This window comes from Sander vitreus, chromosome 12 (assembly GCF_031162955.1).
Source record: "Sander vitreus isolate 19-12246 chromosome 12, sanVit1, whole genome shotgun sequence".
NCBI lineage: Eukaryota > Metazoa > Chordata > Actinopteri > Perciformes > Percidae > Sander > Sander vitreus.
In genome coordinates, this window is record NC_135866.1 from 22,626,323 (window position 1) to 22,644,494 (window position 18,172).

At 40.5% G+C, this 18,172-nt stretch overlaps 1 protein-coding gene across 2 annotated transcripts; it reads right to left on the reverse strand.

Annotated features, from left to right (window-relative positions):
• Positions 1–1,726: 1,726 nt before the first annotated feature.
• ctdsplb (CTD (carboxy-terminal domain, RNA polymerase II, polypeptide A) small phosphatase-like b) lies at positions 1,727–17,698 on the reverse strand. 2 transcript variants are annotated; one of them, XM_078264678.1, is made up of 8 exons: positions 17,329–17,698; positions 9,229–9,380; positions 9,046–9,078; positions 8,182–8,283; positions 6,615–6,671; positions 6,033–6,125; positions 5,256–5,441; positions 1,727–4,930 (listed from the first exon to the last, which is right to left on the reverse strand). In XM_078264678.1, the coding sequence occupies exons 1-8, from the start codon at positions 17,402–17,404 to the stop codon at positions 4,805–4,807; spliced, it is 825 nt and encodes a 274-aa protein (XP_078120804.1). In that variant the 5' UTR covers positions 17,405–17,698; the 3' UTR covers positions 1,727–4,804. The 2 variants fall into 2 exon arrangements, with proteins under 2 accessions (XP_078120804.1, XP_078120805.1); XM_078264679.1 differs by lacking the exon at positions 9,046–9,078.
• Positions 17,699–18,172: the final 474 nt, after the last annotated feature.

Consider the following 18,172-nt stretch of genomic DNA (forward strand, 5'->3'; position numbering starts at 1 on the left):
GAACTCATTTAGCTAGTTGTGCAGTCTGTTGTCAATACCTTAAACCATTTCACATGGTAAAACACAATTTGCAGATCTCACGTAGACTTTTCAGCAAAACTCTAAACACATTCTCGTTCTCAAAACACATTCTGCACTTTAATGCACATGTCATCCATACTGGTAAACACAAGTGGCAACAATCAAATACAACTAGAGAACACATGGCATTGATTGAACACAACCACTCAAAATTGATTTCACTTGATGTCGACGAAGTGCTCTGGCCTGACCCAGCCCAAAGACAAGAAGAAGCACATTGATCACATGTTTACTCCTTTGATTTTTGTCCCTTTTAGTATTATATACTGTAGTACAGTGCATTGTAGGCTGTATACTGTACAATGAACAAATTGTATGGCCCTGAACATTGTGCTTTCCATTTGTTAACAGTACTGACTGCTCAATAGATTTTGACTGGTTGCAGGTTTATATCAACAAAGAACAAGAATTACAGTATCACAGAGAAAAATGACAAGTTTGTGAGATGCAGGGTACAGTACTGTAAAAATAGGGGTACAAGGAGGAGGAAGAACAAAAATAATTGCAAAGCAGAGTAGTAATTTCTGATCAATTCTGAGCTACTATGATAGAACATGTTTTCGTTCATCAAAAGACAATGATGGAAAAATATGAAATTTGTTTTGAGATAAAACGTACTTCTCCCTGAGAACTATATGTTTTGAACTGTGTTTTCTATTTTTTGGTGTATTGTTTACTGACTGCTTGATAGTGTATGTCATTTTGATCACTTTGTTTATGATTTGAGAGCAGTGTTTGATTTTCAACACAGGTAAAACTGTTTTGAGGCGAAAGTTTTTTTGCGAGAGGTTTTGTAAACAGTGCTTGAAGATGAGGTTTTGCATTTAATGTTTTCAGAAAATGGAGCAAGGTTTCAGAAATTGTTTTAGCAATTGAGAAAAACTGTAATACTGGAAAAACATTGCTCAATTCAGAGAGAAATGCATACAAAACGGTGCCTTTAAATGAGCCGTCAGGACCTCCGGTAGGTTGTGATGTAAAAAAAAATAAAGTCCCGCTACAGTGCATTACAGACATTCCCCAGCTGCAATGATGGTGTAGAGACACAGAGCGCAGATAAGAAGACCTGGAAACGCTGACCAATCAGAGCAGGCTGGGCTTTTTCAGGATGGGGTCTTAAAGAGACAGGTGCTAAAACAAAGCGTTTCAGAAAGAGGGTGAATACAGGTATATTCAGACAGTATGAAAAATGTTTTTTTAATTAACATTGAAGCATGTCAACATGTTTTAGTAGAAACCCAAAATACCAGTATGACCCTGAAAATGAGCATTATATGGGACCTTTAAGTGGCCAAAAAAAACAAAACATACTGCCATTTTTATAAGAGACCAAAAAAAGCTTGTTCTAACCGCTACTGCCAGCTCATTTATTTGCCATTAATCTGCCGACAGAAGACGAGCAACAATTCTCCATAAAAATGTGCTTTATTGTGATATGGCTGGATGGAAATTAAAGGCAAAATAAAAGATTATTTTACAGTGAACTTATTCCAACAGAACACATTCTCTCTCGTGACTTTTGGAGTTATCAGACCACATCAGGTACAGACAGTAAAAACTTCAATCATCAATTTGAAGTGATGATCTTTGGCATCTTTATTATTTGAATTAAAAAAAATAAAAAAAAAAAATAGCCATGACAAAATTGTTTCAATTAAGCATTTTATTATGGAAAGAAAGAAAACTGATGCTCAGGATGACAACATTCTGCCAACACTTAAAGTAAGACAACAAGAATGGACAAGTTTTTGTTTTGCTTTTAAAAGAAGAAAAAAAGTGAATAACCTCACCAAAAAAAAAACCTTGAACTCAAGTGTTGTAGAACTTTGGTGCTGAATCAATACAAAATGATGAATGTGTGATTATTAGTGAGGTGATACACAAAGAAAAACTGGAAGGAAGCACAAACAAGATGCCCCAGCACGCGCACGCACGCACGCACGCACACACACACGCACACACACGCACGCACATCCCCTGATAGGAAAGACACGACCTGACTGAGAATTCTTACCAAAAGGCAAGATCTGAAAGGGAGGAAAAAAAAAAAAAAAAAAAGCTGGATACAATGGGGTAATATGCAACTTTTCAAACCAAATACTGACAAAAGGTAAGTAGAAAAATATCACAATGATACAAACATTTTCAGAGAAAGGTAATCATTGAGAGGTTGAGAAGAGTCGACCAAACGCTTTTTATAAAAAGGACATTGCTGAAACCATCATCATGAGCTGAACACTCACCGCCAACACAAATGCTTATGCAAAAGAAAGAAAATATTTCAATACGCCTGTAGGAGCAGCAGCCTTTCAACTTGAAAAAAAAATGTTGGAAATCATAAAGTAGTGTAGGTCGTTTTAATGTAACATCATGGCCCATAAACCAAGCAATAAAGCAAATGAGGTTTGTTGGAGCGTACAATCCCTTGATGGCATCACAGAGCTTTTTTTCATGCTTCATTGCTTCATTTCATAATGTTAATTCCTGGCCATATATCACACTCAATGAGAAAGTACTAATGACACAATGCTAAAAACGTGTAGATGTAACCTTGGAATTAATGAAGAAACATTGCTTTGGGCCTCCACAGGCAGTAAGGCATCAATGCCATGATGAGGTTTTTCACAGTCCTTTTGCAGTGCCCCAGTAGTGTTCCATTTAGAGCTGGCCCCTAAACATTTGGAGGCTGTCTGGATGAGCCACGACTGAGCACCCATCTGTAGGTTTGGAAGGCTTCCTTTTTTTTTTTTTTTTTTAAACTCTCTTCAACAAAAGCTGATAACTATGGCAATGCAGTGAGTGCACTATGCAAGATCATTTGGCTATTGTTGAAATAGACCAAACAACATTAAAGTTGTTTCAGTATTTTCCTTTTGAATTTATTTTTTTTAAATTTTTTTTAGTAATTACATTTTATTCTTAAATGACTGAAGGACGAAATTATATGCGTTTATCCAGTTTTCGGATCAAATAATGTGAACAATTGATTCTATCGTGAACACTGAAAGTCATTGTGATAACCAGGCCAGCCTTTAGTGTCAACCAAACCTCTACCGGCTAGCCTGTCAAGTGCTCTAGACACCCACACCAAACACTTAGAATGGAAACTCCCCCCAAAAAAGGTTATTGCCATGGTAGCTAATGTTGCAGCATTCGGGTTGTGTGGCTCCTCTCAAACGTAGGCACTGAGGTGAAGAGCAGTTAAAAAGAGTCGGGGAAGGTAAACACCACACACAGTCTCCACTGGTTTTACACCACGGCTGGTTGGGACCAGGCCATCCTCGTATGTAATTCAGGAGACAATGGTGGGATTTTAACACTGTCCGGACTCGATCCGACACTATCCTATATTCCATAAAGACACTAACCTTGTGAATAAAAAAAACAAAAAAAAACATGGCACTCAACCCATTTACTGTAAGATCCTAGACCATTTGAAACAACAAAAGTGATACCTTTGCAACTGTGTACAATTATAAAGAGAAAGATCAGCCCCTAAGGGTGAATCTGCACCACTTTTGTGTGCCCAAAAAAAGAGAAAAGAAAAAATGTGGGCTGAAAGCTAGCCATATGATAAAAGCACGACATGAAAAACAAGGACGTCATAACAGTAAAAACATACAAACGTATAAGACGACTATTTGTCAAAAGAATAAAACCTATAATGCTATACTTACTACTAATGGTTTAACAGTTCTAGCTGAACCCCTGTTGAAGATATGAAGCCTGTAAAACATTTGTTTTCTTATTTGGCAAATAATAAAATGAGATAAAGGGTGGGTGGGGGGGGGGAATACGAGAGACAGAAAATAAATGGCACAATTTATCTAAGCTTTCAGATTAAACTATCAAAACGCAAAGAACTACTGTACTTGCAGGTGGGGCGAAAGGTTCACAATTGCAAACGTACTTCCTTTGCCTTAAACAAATTAACTATGTCTACATATAATGAAAGCAGAAAGAAACAAAGTCACATCTATATAATGGCACAAGCATACCAGGAGAAAAGAAAATAAGAATACTATGGAGACATTTGTCCAGCTTTTGATAATCAAAAAAAAAAAAAAAAAAAAACTTTATATCAAGATACTTCTGTGTCCACTTTAAAGCATATTGTGTGTGAAAAGACTGAAGTACTCTGGAAATATGCCATGTAAAAAATATCTCCTGATATAAACAACATACACACAAGGCACTTCATTCAGTAAGAAAAGAGAATCACAGTCCTTTCTACTACCAGAAACTGCCTGCATAGCAACAATACGAGGACAAAATCTTTTCAGACTTTTGTGTGGTACCACAAAAGAAATGTCAGACAAAACGTTGTTGATGTTTTTTGGTTTTAAAATAAGCACTTCACCGAATAGTAAAATTATAAAGACCAGAGTTCATTCCTCTTAGCATTTTGTCCCCAATATTATCAACTTAGGATGCTCCGTACACTTTCTGGTGTGGTTTTTGTGAAACACAGTGCTCTTGGGATATTTAGGTTGTTTTTTTTTCTTTTTTTTTTCTGATGGCACTCAGAAGGCAGCCAGTCACCAGGAGATGAGAGCAGAGACGGGGTTACATGAAGGTTTCCACAGTGAGACTCCAAGGCGTCCCCTTGGGGCAGAGACAAGAGGGGCGCGTGTCGGAGGATCTGCCTGAGTCTGAGAGATGTGGTTGTAGAAATGGTCGACAGAGAGGAGGATGTAGAGCAGAGGCGCTGCGGTGTGTCCTGTTACCTGCCTCTTAGATTCTGCAGGACTCCATAAACCTCTTCTTCTTTGCTGAGTCCCTCAAAGAAAGGCAGCAGATCCAGGAGCTCTGTGTCATTCATATCATCAAACCAGGATTGGACAGGGACCTTGGGAGACGGGAAAACAAAAAGCACCTGCAGTTAGATTTTAGTTTAATACCAACTAAGACTTTATCGACAAGATAACCACAATACTCCAACATAGCAACTGAACCCCAAACAACTTCTTTCTTTTTAAAAGCAACCGGATCTCAAAGTAATTTGGCAAACTGCAACCTCACTGCTAAAAAACAAATCAAAACGCTGCTCTTTTAAGATAACGGACTATATCAAGGTAGCAAACAATGGGAGCCTTTGCCTCCTTGGCAAGGCAAATTATAAAACAGAAGTAGCTTCTGACTGTGAAAAACAAATGAGTGGTTTAGGAACTCACAGCATTTTCTGGGTGGAAAATGTAAGAGGCAGGGGAATTGTCAACAATGATGACGTTGCTGAGCTCTCGTCCCAGCCGGCTCAGGTCTTTGACATAGTTCCCTCTGTGAAAAACGCAGGATTCTCTAAAAAGTCGCTCTCGAAACACGCCCCACTGGTCCAGCAGGTCTGCCACAGGGTCTGCATACTGCCCAAGCCAAACAAACACAGCACAACATGTTACACTGCTGTAAAAATGACATGCACATTTAACTGCAATACAACTATGGAACATTCACATAATAAATCAAATTGCATGTTGTGAAAACACATTGTGACACACATCTTTGTGGTCATATACCTCAACTAGAGTGCTAACAGAATAACTTTTATATTCCAAAAGGAAGCAAAGCCGGTCATCCTTCACAGTTGTGTTTACCTGACAGGAAAGATGCCTCAGGAAATACTACTCTATGACACAACAAGCACTACTTACACAGAGCTTTTAACTCAGCACGACGAACATCCGATACTACAGAAACATCAGGCCCTTGATAACATGGTTATTTCTCTGACTCATTCATTAAACTTACCACTGCATTATTGGCTAAGATGCAAAAGACACAGGTGGAGAGTGAAGCAGAGGACGTGTGAAAATTCAGACAGCAAGAGCAGATGGCTATTACCAGAACAAGGAAATAGAAAACGTTGTTCTATGGCTTTGGTGTTTTTTTTTTTGTTTTTTTTAAACTAAAAGACATTATGAGCACAGAAAAAACACGACCGGGTCTAAACACACCTTGGCAAGACTTGCTGTAAAGAGCACACATTCAAACAGCTCTCCCATCTTTTGAAGAAACTCATCCACGTGCGGTCGTTTCAGCACATACACCTGCGAGACACACCAGATTTTAGGCCAGGTCAGAGAAGAACAACATGCATGGTGTAACACGAGTGTCAAACAAACGCACCGCTGAAATTATGAAATATGAGAGGAGCGCAATTAACTAGAACCTTCATAGTGGGATTTATAGCAGTATTAAGACAGTATGATGTTACATGTTTTGACGATTGCTACGGAAAAATTCCTGCTACTCGTTTCTTGCATTATCCAAAATCTTCAGCTTGGTGTCTCCCTCTCTAAAAGACATTCACTCAGAGTTTAGATGCCCTCTTCTCTTTGCCCAGCGGCTGCCACCCAGTGCAAGTAATCATGAATAGGCCAAGCAGGAAACACACAGCCTATCCTGGATTACTTGAACTGGATCACAGCCAGTCTCTTCAGGATCTTCACATAGGAACAAAATGGAACTCGACCCCCTAATAAAAAGGTATAAATCTCTAAATATTTGTTTTTATTGTGTGTGTGTGTGTACAATACCTGATGAACGGTACCATCGATCTCCACGGGAACAATAAAATCTGCATTGCTGATGGGCTGTGAGAAGAAACAAAACAGCATATCAGTGTCATCCAAACGGTTGGTGTAGTACCACAACTGATCAGCAGAGGTCCTGCTAGGAACACTAAACCTTTGCAATTCACAGCTTGTCAAATCTCTGGAAGGAAGAAGAACGTAATCCAAGACTCTTTTTTTTGCAACAAAAAAAAACAAGTAGTTCTCATTGTCCTCCGGGTTGAGGTATAAAAAAAAAGAAAAAAAAAGAAAAGGAAGACGGATAAACAGAAAGAGGAGCAAAATGAGGTCTAGACACATAAAACAGCAAATATCACTACTGCTCACCAGACAACTTTCTTTATGTGACAATGCTTGTCAATGCTTAAGAAGAAATTCACTGCAGCTGGTTTCCAACATCAGCAGGCCTTCAGACTTTCCAATTACCACCCTGCTTTTATTTTAAATACAGTCAGGACTGTAACATTGCCCCTGTTCTGACTACAGCACATCCTCCACCACCTGCTCCTCTCATGGCTTTGTTTACACAGTGTTTTATAGGATTCAACACAGCTTTGACTTCCTGCAGGTTATTGGCTGACTTTTGAACATAAAGACAAAGATAACGTCAGATAGAATATATGTATTACTCTCATTGCGAGGCATATACACAGTATGCTTTACAATGATGTTGGTAAATGCTCAAATAAAATGCACTTTTGTTTTCAGAGTAGTGAAAGCATTTTTTTTTTTTTTCAATTGACAAATTTAATAAAAGGAATAGTTCACTCTCAAAATGACATTTGTGTATCAATTACTCAATGAGCGTTGCCTTGAATTCATGACGAAAACTGTTATTGTTGCATGCTTCCACAGTGAATGGGGGGGGGGGGGAATGGAGAAAAGTCTTGATGCATTGAAGTCATCGCGGTCCACGTTTACACAGCAAAACGATATCAAAACATCCGTTTACAAACTCTCACACAAGTAAGCAGTACAATCCAAGTCTCGTTTATCTAGTCCTATGCTCAGTACTACCCAAACACATGCTTGCATGACTGTTTACAACACTAGCTTGCGCATGCGCACTAATCATCCGCGTGAGTCAGAGTAGTGGGATTGCAAGCAGGAGACTGTTTAAGGGGAAGTGTTGTAAACAGTCATGTTTAGCGACAACGCATGTGTTTGGGAAGTACTGAGCATACGACTTGGATTATACTCTGAGTTGTGCGAGAACAGATGTTTTCATATTGTTTTGCTGTTGTTCAAGGCTGTCCCCTATTTCTTCAATGCAGCAAGACTTTTCTCCGTTCACCGTGGAGGCGTGCGACAATAACGTTTTCTTCATGAATTCAAGGCAACACTCTGCAAGTAATTGATATACAAATGGTCATTTTGAGGATGAAGTATTCCTTTAAGCAAAGAGATAGTTTAGATGGTTGACTGTATCTTTGTAACATAGAAGGCCTTAGCCAGCTCATACTCACACAGACAATTGCAGAACTGTGCACATCAATAATAAACCTCTTTTTGAGCTTTAGCCTCTTCTTACCTTGAATGAGCTGTGGACGAGCGTTTCATCCAAGTCAATAACCACACACTTTTTGCCATAGTCAGATATTATCATCTCTGGTAGAAGGTATTTGGCTGGTGGCTGTGGGGGAAGACAAGGCATATCATTTCAGATGTATGGAGTGAGAGTATCTGAGTAAGAAAGACAGAGAGAGAGTGATAGAAGACATATACTTTGCATAAATGAATGTGTTAAGGCTGAGCAGAGAGCCAACACAATGTTAGGAAGAGCATATCAATGGGTGACAATGCAGCTGAGATAAAGCAATGTCTGAAATGATGCGTTTACGGGACCCATCGCTTCAAAATGACACCCTGTGGGATTCTTCAACACCTGATATCCCCCTGCTACAGCCACATAATCCGAGGAAGCAATGCTGTCTTAAATCCCCTTGGATTTTTTTTTTTTTTTATCCGTTTTTATATGTGGAGATTAAATAAAACAAAGGTCATGCAAAGGTTAGCTGCTTTTAGTTTCATTGAAATCACTAAACCTTGTGTTTAAAAATGCCAATATTTCTTTTATGGAAGCACCTGAGGCGATTACTAGAAACAGTTTTGCACTTATTAGACAGTTAGCGTCACAGTATTTCTGAAAGCATACAAACCACCAAGTGTCACTCGTGCAGATCAGGCACAGAGGCACCATTTAAACCCATAGGTGCATATGCCATATACAGTACACCTTCTGCACAGCCAGTGGTACGATCGGCTGAAAATGAACCGCAGTACGCTAGCAGAGCAAAAGCTCTCTGAGGAACACTGGAGCCCACACAGACAGGATGTGCCAGCACCAGCCCACTCAGCCTGCATGCAAAGGAAAAGAAAAAAAGGCAATACATACACTAGGGATAGGGACGACCTCGACCTGGTCACACTACAACACAAGAGAGATAGACACACACATACAAAAACAGGGTGAGGGGTGGGAAGGAGAACAAAAAAAGAAAGAAACAAAGAAAGGTCCACGAAGATAAAGGAAGTATACAAAAACAGATCGCATGTGTTTAGTGGAGCAGCAGCCCACCTTGGGAGGCGATCCATTCTCCTCAACAGGTGGAGGCAGGGAGCTGGTGTTGGTGGCTGGAGGGTCCACATTGTAGTTGCGGAAGCAGCAAAATAATGTGCTGAAGATGCTCCGGCTCCTCTGCTTCTTTATGCTGCTGTTCGACTGGGACGCTGTCAAAACAACAGGAGGGAGTGGGAGAGCGGAGGGTGAATAAGTGGATATGCAAATCGATCATCGTTCAATCATAAAAATGGAGCAGGCTGAATCTGGGAAGCATCACTTTTGGCTATTTGCATGCTGAGCTGTGGATGCTGCTGGAATAACTGGGAACAAACTGTTATATAGTATGTTCATTACAATATCCTCCTAAGTGAGCTTTACTGAATCACAACAACAGGTGAGACCTTGACAGAGTTGATTAATGACATTAGTGCTGGTTTTGTTGACCGGGCCTGGCAGAACCACTGATCAGAAAATAACTTGGCTCGCTGGGTGACTTCGTCAGTCGCATACAGCAACAGTTCAGAGCGGGTTCTGCTCTGATTGCAAATTGCCTCTCATTCCAGGACTACGGACCAGGGCCTAAATCAGACACCAAGCTTTTATTAATAGTGACAAGCTGGAAGCTACATGCTCCTCCCTGCTCCTTTTTGCCCTGCCGTGGATGCCTTCACCTGATTGGCCTAGGAGTCGCCATTTCGAAAGCTTGCTTACATTTCCCTCCCATGTTTCAGCTGGCAGGTGAGTGACTGAAGCAGCCTGGACATGCACAAGAAACTAGGGGAGGGAGGAGGTGGGAGGCCGACATACCCCGCAGAGCCTATACAAGGCTGCATTCCTCTCCACCCATTAGCCCCCCCCTCACCCGCTCACCCCTCGGCTCAAACAACCAGAATGCTTTTGCAACTGAAGACCAGTGAAGAGCAAATAGCATTATGTCATGTCTTTTGGCATCTTGATATTTTGCCACTCTGTGCTCCTGACCTTAAACAAATATCCAACAGACATTTGTCATAGGAAATGCTCTGCCAGAAGAAAATACATCAAATGACTAGTACACAATATAGAAGGACAACAAACTTTAGACAACCCTTACAAATACCAGAACTGTTTTTTCAACAATGCAGCTTTGCCAAGTGTTTTTCCAACAAAACATTTCCTACATACCATAGCATCTTCTTGAGGCAAAAAAGCAGCCAGAGCCTTATATCATGCAAGCAAGGGCATAATGTGGAGTTACCACACTATTGTTTTAAGAAGGTATCAGACACTGACAGAGTAACAGCATGTCACAGCTACATGAAACTTTGCCTTCCCCGATCTCTGTCAATTCCCTCTATCGCTGGCTTCCAGTCATTAATTACTGCCTTTTAAGCTAGGGAATGCCGTGCTGGGTATTTAGACTATATCTTATCGGGGACAAGTTCCTTCACCCGTCACCACAAGACAATTTAAGTACAATATGCATCCATCAACAAGGAAACATTAAAACATTCAGTGACTATTTAAGGTAACTTAAAACCTCTAAACACATGGAATTGCTCAGACAAGCAGTGACAATTGAGTAGTATGACTGAAACTATATCTGGCTATTACTAATAATAGTATTGTTAAATCAAAAGGTTAAGGTCAAAAAATGAAAAGAAGTCAAATAAGAGCCAAATTAACAGCTTTTGGTGAAGAGTGAAATTGACCGGGTCCATGAAGAGACAGGCCATCCCCATCCCTTTTAATGGAAATACTGTAAGTAAAAGAAATCCCTATCCCATCTTCTCAGTGTCCAAAACAAAAAAAAGGAGCATACTGTATGTGCTAACAGAAAAAGGGGATTAAAACAGGATGCATAAGAAATTCCTGCTACTGCCCAATGTTTCCAGAGTATAAAGGCCACCATTTAACCCACTGGAACGTTTACACAACACTGCAACAGCCACCAAATACCAAAAACATAAACTGATTTGTTTAGACAAAATGTAATTAACCAAATTGTTCTCTATGATGCCCTAGGTTTAGCTGATCACATCTGCCATAGTACGCTTTTAGGTTTTAAATCTAAAAAATAACCTAATCATGACCACACCGCTTATTTTATTAAACTGGACTTTTTTTGGACTGTAAAACTGGGACAGGCAGTTGTCAGCTTCCTGTGACTCACCACCACAAGCTGCAGCTGTATTGATTCCTGCACAAAGACCCTCAGAAAACACCCAAGGACTACAGAGTCATGCACAGAACAGAACTGGGCCTTACACACACACATATCGGCTCACCTGTGGAGAGTGGAGGGTAGTAATGAGAGGGGAAACTCGGTTTAGTTAATAAAGTCAAAGTTCAGTTATTTATTAAAGCCACCTCTCTATCTAGCTGGGTGGGTTTGCGATTGTTAACGCATTGTATAGCTTTGGTTAAACTCTCTCTCACACTGCGTGCATTTTAATGTTACAGTGCAGTGATATCTTAAGGCGTGGACACACAGAGCTGACGGCCAAACGTCGGCAGAAAAGGCAGTTGGGCTGATCAGTCTCCCCAAATTGGTCAAAAAAGTGCCTCGGAACACACCAAAGCGACGAGACGCAATACGTTTCCATAACAGCGGACGGCGCTAATCTGTATTGTCGCCCAAAAAATTAAAACCGGCAGCTGATTGGACGAACACATGACATGGGTCTTGTTTCTCCGAAAATTCAAAGACAGACTGTCATGGCGGCTTGTTCAGAATACGATCTCATATTTTATTAAAATAGTTCACCGAAACGTGTTTCTGAAAACATTTTAAGCGAGAAATAGGCCGTGCAGTTGCTGAATCTGTCTTCATGTCAGATCAACAAAGGTCAGTTTAAAAGATTTGTCAGATTTTGAGACACTCTAGTCACGCTCATTCTGCTCCCCGTTTCCGGATTAGCACTCTACCAATCAGATTGGTCATTTGAGTCCAACTGCCGGCAGTGCCCGCCCCTCCGATTATACATGTCAAATCGGCCAAAATGAAGGACGACGGCACGGAACACACCGAACAGACTCGAGTCACTGACCTCACCAGACTGTCCAACGGCCGATTATGGGTTCTGTGTGTCCACACCTTTAAAGCTTTGCATTTGGTCTACTGTGGGCGGTGCATTAAGCATTTGTCTAAATATTACTACAAGTCTCTCAGTGGACTAACTTCGCAGATGCATATTAGCCAATAGTAAATGTGCTAATCTAACCGGCCTAGAGCCTTTATTCATTTAATCTACAGGAAAAAATGGAAAAAAATGGAGTGAAGCCTCTCACTGATGTTAAACGTGCATATATGCAAACTATGAAAAGGTGTGTGAAGAAGGGAGACAATAGCAGATGACCAAATGATTAAGACACTAAGAGTGTTTTATTGATAATTTGGAAAACGTTTGCTTTTAAAATGCCACGTCAAGCAGAATACAATAATCTACGGACTATGCAAGGCAACAGCTGTCGACAGAGACAGCAATACAAGCAAACACTTTTATCACCTCAAAACAATGTGTTCACAAGTTTAAGGAATGTTTGTGAACAGTGCTCTCGGGCTACAACTCAAGCAGCTATCAGAGTCCACCTCACCTCTGCAGAATGATAAGCTCTTAACTTCTACCAGGAATGGATCTCTGCCTCAACAAACATGTGACGTTATAATGAATTGAAAGGCACAATACCCAATCAAACTGTAAACAAAAGGCTTGTCCCACCACCAGAAAAACAAAAGATCTAACCATGTTCCAAAATTTATTGGTGGGTCTTCTGATCCACTTACTAACCACACACTACAACCAAAACTTGCAACACCCTCATTATTTAAAAGTTATTCATTTCAAAATTGGAGATGAATGGAAAACAACAATATGCAAAAACGAAATGTATTTTTCATTAGGCTACAGATGGAAAGGAACTGATCTATACTGGCATCCATTCACTTTCTATACTAGCTTATCCTGCACAGGTGCCTATCCCAGAAACTAGGTATACCTTGGAAGGCAGTCACACAGGTTTACACGTATGGGCACTTAAAGTTACTGACCACTTTTCTTAACCAGCATATATTTGAACTGTGGATTCAAACTCATGATTCTTGATATGACAGTGTTTGTAATAATCAAAAAGTGGCCACAAGCCATTTAATAATACATGTATCTGTAGGGTACAAGCGGCCGAAATGGGTTTCCTCAGGAGGGTAGCTGGCGTCTCCCTTAGAGATAGGGTGAGAAGCTCAGTCATCCGTGAGGAGCTCGGAGTAGAGCCGCTGCTCCTTCGCGTCGAAAGGAGCCAGTTGAGGTGGTTCGGGCATCTGGTAAGGATGCCCCCTGGGCGCCTCCCTAGGGAGGTGTTCCAGGCACATCCAGCTGGGAGGAGGCCTCGGGGAAGACCCAGGACTAGGTGGAGGGATTATATCTCCAACCTGGCCTGGGAACGCCTCGGGATCTCCCAGTCGGAGCTGGTTAATGTGGCCCGGGAAATGGAAGTTTGGGGTCCCCTGCTGGAGCTGCTACCCTTGCAACCCGATACCAGATAAGCGGACGAAGATGGATGGATGGATGGATGTATCTGTATATTGCCCATGTAAGCTATATTGTTCTAGCAATATTTTATCTTATGTCCTTAGTAATTTTTTTTTTTATGATTTCCGAGGGGAATGAAAACATACAGCATTATGTAGCATTCCTCTGATTTACCTGTGCTGGGTGGATCTTAACAACTTCACCGTAGTTTATATAGTATTATATAAGTATAGTAGTATAGTAAGTAAGTTAAGTTGAATTTCCACTGAATCTGTGCTCATTTCAACTGAGTAATCATGTTGAATTTAATTGGCAGCAAGTCAAACTCTTGAATACATTTTATATTTATGAGGTCTAACCATTACTAATAGGGGAACCTCAGTTCAATATGGTAGAAATTTGACTAAACCTGTCTTGGTGAAATCACAGTGACAGTGATTGAACAACTGAAGTGCTCAACAAATACCACCACATAAATCAAGCCTCAGAAACCTGTTGGATTCCATGATTATGAGGAGTATTTATAATAAAAGGTGAAAAGGATCATGTAAAAGACACCTGATCATCTTATATATAATGCATTAAGGTACTAGTGCAAAAAATCTGAGTGGAGTGACGACTTTAAATAGCTGAAACACCCATTCATAAACACCCTTCAATATCCCAACAAGTCCTTATCTTCTTTTGAAAATGTTGTTTTTATCCAAACTAAAGCCTCGTATGACTGTGAGAGTGAAAAAAAATATCATTGACATCTTTGCATGTAGTTATACTTGGCCCCGAGGTCAGTGGTGCCCTGGCCAACAGGGCAGCGAGTCTATATTTAGGCTGCTGCTTGGCAGCCAAACCAGTGTGAAAGGCAGGCACATGTTGTAAGACAGCCAGTAGAGGAACACAGAGCAAAGGTGGTCAATTTTTGTCCAGACAGTTTGGAGCCTGTTCAAGCAATGGAAGACTACCTGTCAAATTCCTCTAGGACAGCTGCTGGGAAGAGCTATATGTTAAGTGATATGCAATAGATAAGGGACAGCCAAATCACTGGTTGACTATATAATAAACTCAGGAAATAAAGCTAAGAATCCTGCTGTGTACTTTGGTTGTGACAGAGTGGATACAAATATTCCACTAATGCAAAAAAACAAAAACAAAACTTTCTGGATCTTTTCAAATTCCCTTTCATATCACAGCTGTCAGTGCCCCTCATTACCAAACCTGTTTTCAAAATGTCCAGAACGAGTGGAAGAAAGGACATGGCCATACTATACAGCATTTTCCCCAGATTTGTGGAAAACTTAGGTGCATGTATTTGGCAGGGGGTTTGGCAGTCCTCGCCCAAGAAATTGTTATGTTTTTCAATAATAATAAAAAATGCAATTTCACATAATTTGAACTATTACCATATCTGTGTACAAAAAAAATTGGAAAAGCAAGAGCAGATGCTCTCTGCTTTGATTTTTACATTCATTCGGGTTTGGTGGTGTGACCCAAACCGGCTTAGGTGCTGCGCCTAAGCCTTATAATGGTAGGAAAACCCTGTATTCCTACAATGGTGGTAATATTTGACTTAGCCTCAAGGGAAAAATTCTGTGCGACTCATTTCTTAAGAGAAACTGGAATAGGTAGGAAACAAACTGCATTATCGCTGCTCTACTTAATCCTCAACTGTGTCCTGTATAAAAGGCAACTCAGGCCAGGCCATTATTAGGTGTGATGTTCATGCAGCAGCTTAACACACTACAGTGAATTCCCATTGTGTAAGTGTGTGTAGTGCTGCTCAAACTCCTCTGTTGGTAAACAGTTCGACATCTAAATGCTAATCGAATGCAAGTATTGCATTGACATAACTTCACAAGGAGGCGGCATGTTGTCTCTGATTTAGATATTACAGAAATATTTTTAAATAATACTGATATTTGGCCTAGATGAAAGTTATAAGACCTTCTGTGTGTTCTTAACTAGCACTGACAACATTTACTAAACTCAAAAGGAACATAAATAGTTCACTACACTACTTACTAAATAAAACAAACTCTTAAAATGAATCGTGTAGCCTATAAATAAAAGACAAATACACATCACAAGCCCAAAATAATGCCTTACATTTGCTTACTTTCTCGGACCAACAGCTCAATTTACAAAGAAACAAAGGAGAGCAAAAACAAATGAATTAATTAAGCCATAGGCCACACTGTCTGGCATTTTACTGGAACACTTACTTAAACCTTTTATCCAATTTAACTTGAACCATTAGCAGTTATTTTTTCCTATTAACTACCTAATTGACTTATCATTTCAGCACTACTGATACCCAGTGACCCTAAATTACTTCACCGTCATTTTTTTCCATGACAAATTGTGACTTATAAAATGCAAGCAGGCCCCTAAAAATACCTTCTGAGCTTTATAAACAAAATCACAGTAATTTTATAATATTAAACAGAGACATAATAGCTAGCCGTCAGTGTGTATCACTGCTGTGGAATCTGCATATATTTTTTGCTGCCATACATTCATATTGTGTGGGTCAATCCCTGCCTTTATCCTTTACTCTCCCATAACTCACACATAGATGCAATGATCATTTCAAATGACGCACAACTATGTTCAAGTCACATATAATCCATAGTAGTTACAGAGGGATACATTTGTGCCTCCAGGGGAGAATGCATTGTGCTTGAAAGACTTAAGTTCTCGCATTACTAATGGTGTGTGACAAGTTAGGTTTGAGATTTGATACCGATATAACGTCCCATGGGCCTGGGTGACCCGTGAGAGTAGCCCCAGGAATGGGAATGAATGGGCAGCCATGGTCTTGAAGAAGAGAATTGACCACCTCCACTGCAGATCATGCTAAAGTGTGAGTGGGAAAATACATAGAGTAATGACAGATGGAGTGTAAGTGAAAATGAAGGCATAAGGAAGCATTTTGACCTCGAGATCCACATATGCGTGGGTAATTGTTAACTAAAAATGAAAATATTTAACTATTTTATTGTATCTAAGAAAGGAATCTTTTTAAAGGGAGATAAGAATGAAAAAACACCACCTTAACTGGTAGTGGATAATACACAACACAGAAAATACATATGCTAGTCTTAATCGGAGATAAGGCAGCTCCACTGTTTATAACAGACAAAAGCAGATAAACTGATAGCAATGCAAATCTGTGCATCCTACGATGTGACCACAGCCCTGATGGCTTTGCCACATCAAAGTTTCATGTCTTATAGAAAATGCTGTGCTAATTCACAAGACATTTTCCAGCATTACTGACAGCAGATAGTTCTCCTCTGCCTGCACGTATGCTTCATTCCAAAAAAAAACTTTGTGCTACCCCGCAGACAAAACCACCATGAACTGTTTAGCTTCTTGTGGTCGTGATTCATAGAGTGAATCATCTATCCAGTTACGAAGCCAAAACACAAACATTTAGAAGCGAAGACTTGGCATCAATGGGGTTCACAACGCATTTGATCAACTTGTTGCTTACTAAGAGTTTGTTAACTAACGCTAGTTGTGTCCAGGTTTTATATGACCAAACAGGCAAGCAGTGTCTTCAACTACGAGAGCAGTAGTTAGCCAGCTAGCATTAGTTAGATGTTCCTACCTTTCTCCTGGTTAAAGGATATTATTTCCTCCTCCTTCGGATTGGAAACTTGGGTTATTATAGACATGTGGTCCATTTAGACGGGTGGTTATTCCGGTTTTGTTTCCCACAATGTTATTCGTACTAGCGCGCTTGCTTCGTGTGCTAGCTACTGTTAGCTTGCTGTTTAAGATGAGGATGACCAGCCAGCCCACAAAGCCAGCAGGCAACCGTCCGAGGCGAAGTGTAGTGGCAGCAGCAGTGGTAGCCAGCCAGCTAGCACGGTGGTGAATGGAAGCCAGTGAATGGCTGTCATTTATGGCTCTCCGCAAAAAATCATTGCTGCAAACAAGTATTTTGTACGCAACAGCGATAGCGTTTGTGGCTACACACACACACACACACACACACACACACACAAAAACAACCGACGTTGAATTGCTAACTAGCTGAAGTTAGCAGGTAGCTTGGGTTAGCGAGTTAGCTGTGAAGCTCCGATCATCCAAAATGTGAGGCCGTGTCTGGTACAACGTTAAAAACACTAAGAAGCCCGTCGGAGGATTGTTCTTGTCCAAAAACATGTAGCGAACGCAAGTTGTTGAGCGTTAAAGTTAGCTAACACTTTTAAGCAAACTGTTCATATCTGCTGACCCTTCATTCCCTGTGCAACATGGACGCTTTACGTATTTTGAGTTGCATCTGAAGGAGCGGGGGCACTCGGAGTGGGAGGGTTTGTTTCTGTGATGGATCCTCTCAAGCAGGCAGCTTTGGCGCACTACATTGCTCAACCCATGCAGCTGGCTGGACGCGACTTTCTCAAAGCCTTCTTTCCTCTGTAGCTAATTACTGTTGGTCTCACGCAACA

Excerpts from the sequence above, each read along its gene's own strand:
- ctdsplb (XM_078264678.1), bottom strand. The coding sequence starts at position 17,404 with ATGGACCACATGTCTATAATAACCCAAGTTTCCAATCCGAAGGAGGAG. Across the intron at positions 8,284-9,045 it reads AGGTCGTCCCTATCCCTAGT|CCACCAGCCAAATACCTTCT; the intron begins GTATGTATTGCC and ends CTTCCCCCACAG. Across the intron at positions 6,672-8,181 it reads TCGTCCACAGCTCATTCAAG|CCCATCAGCAATGCAGATTT; the intron begins GTAAGAAGAGGC and ends TTCTTCTCACAG.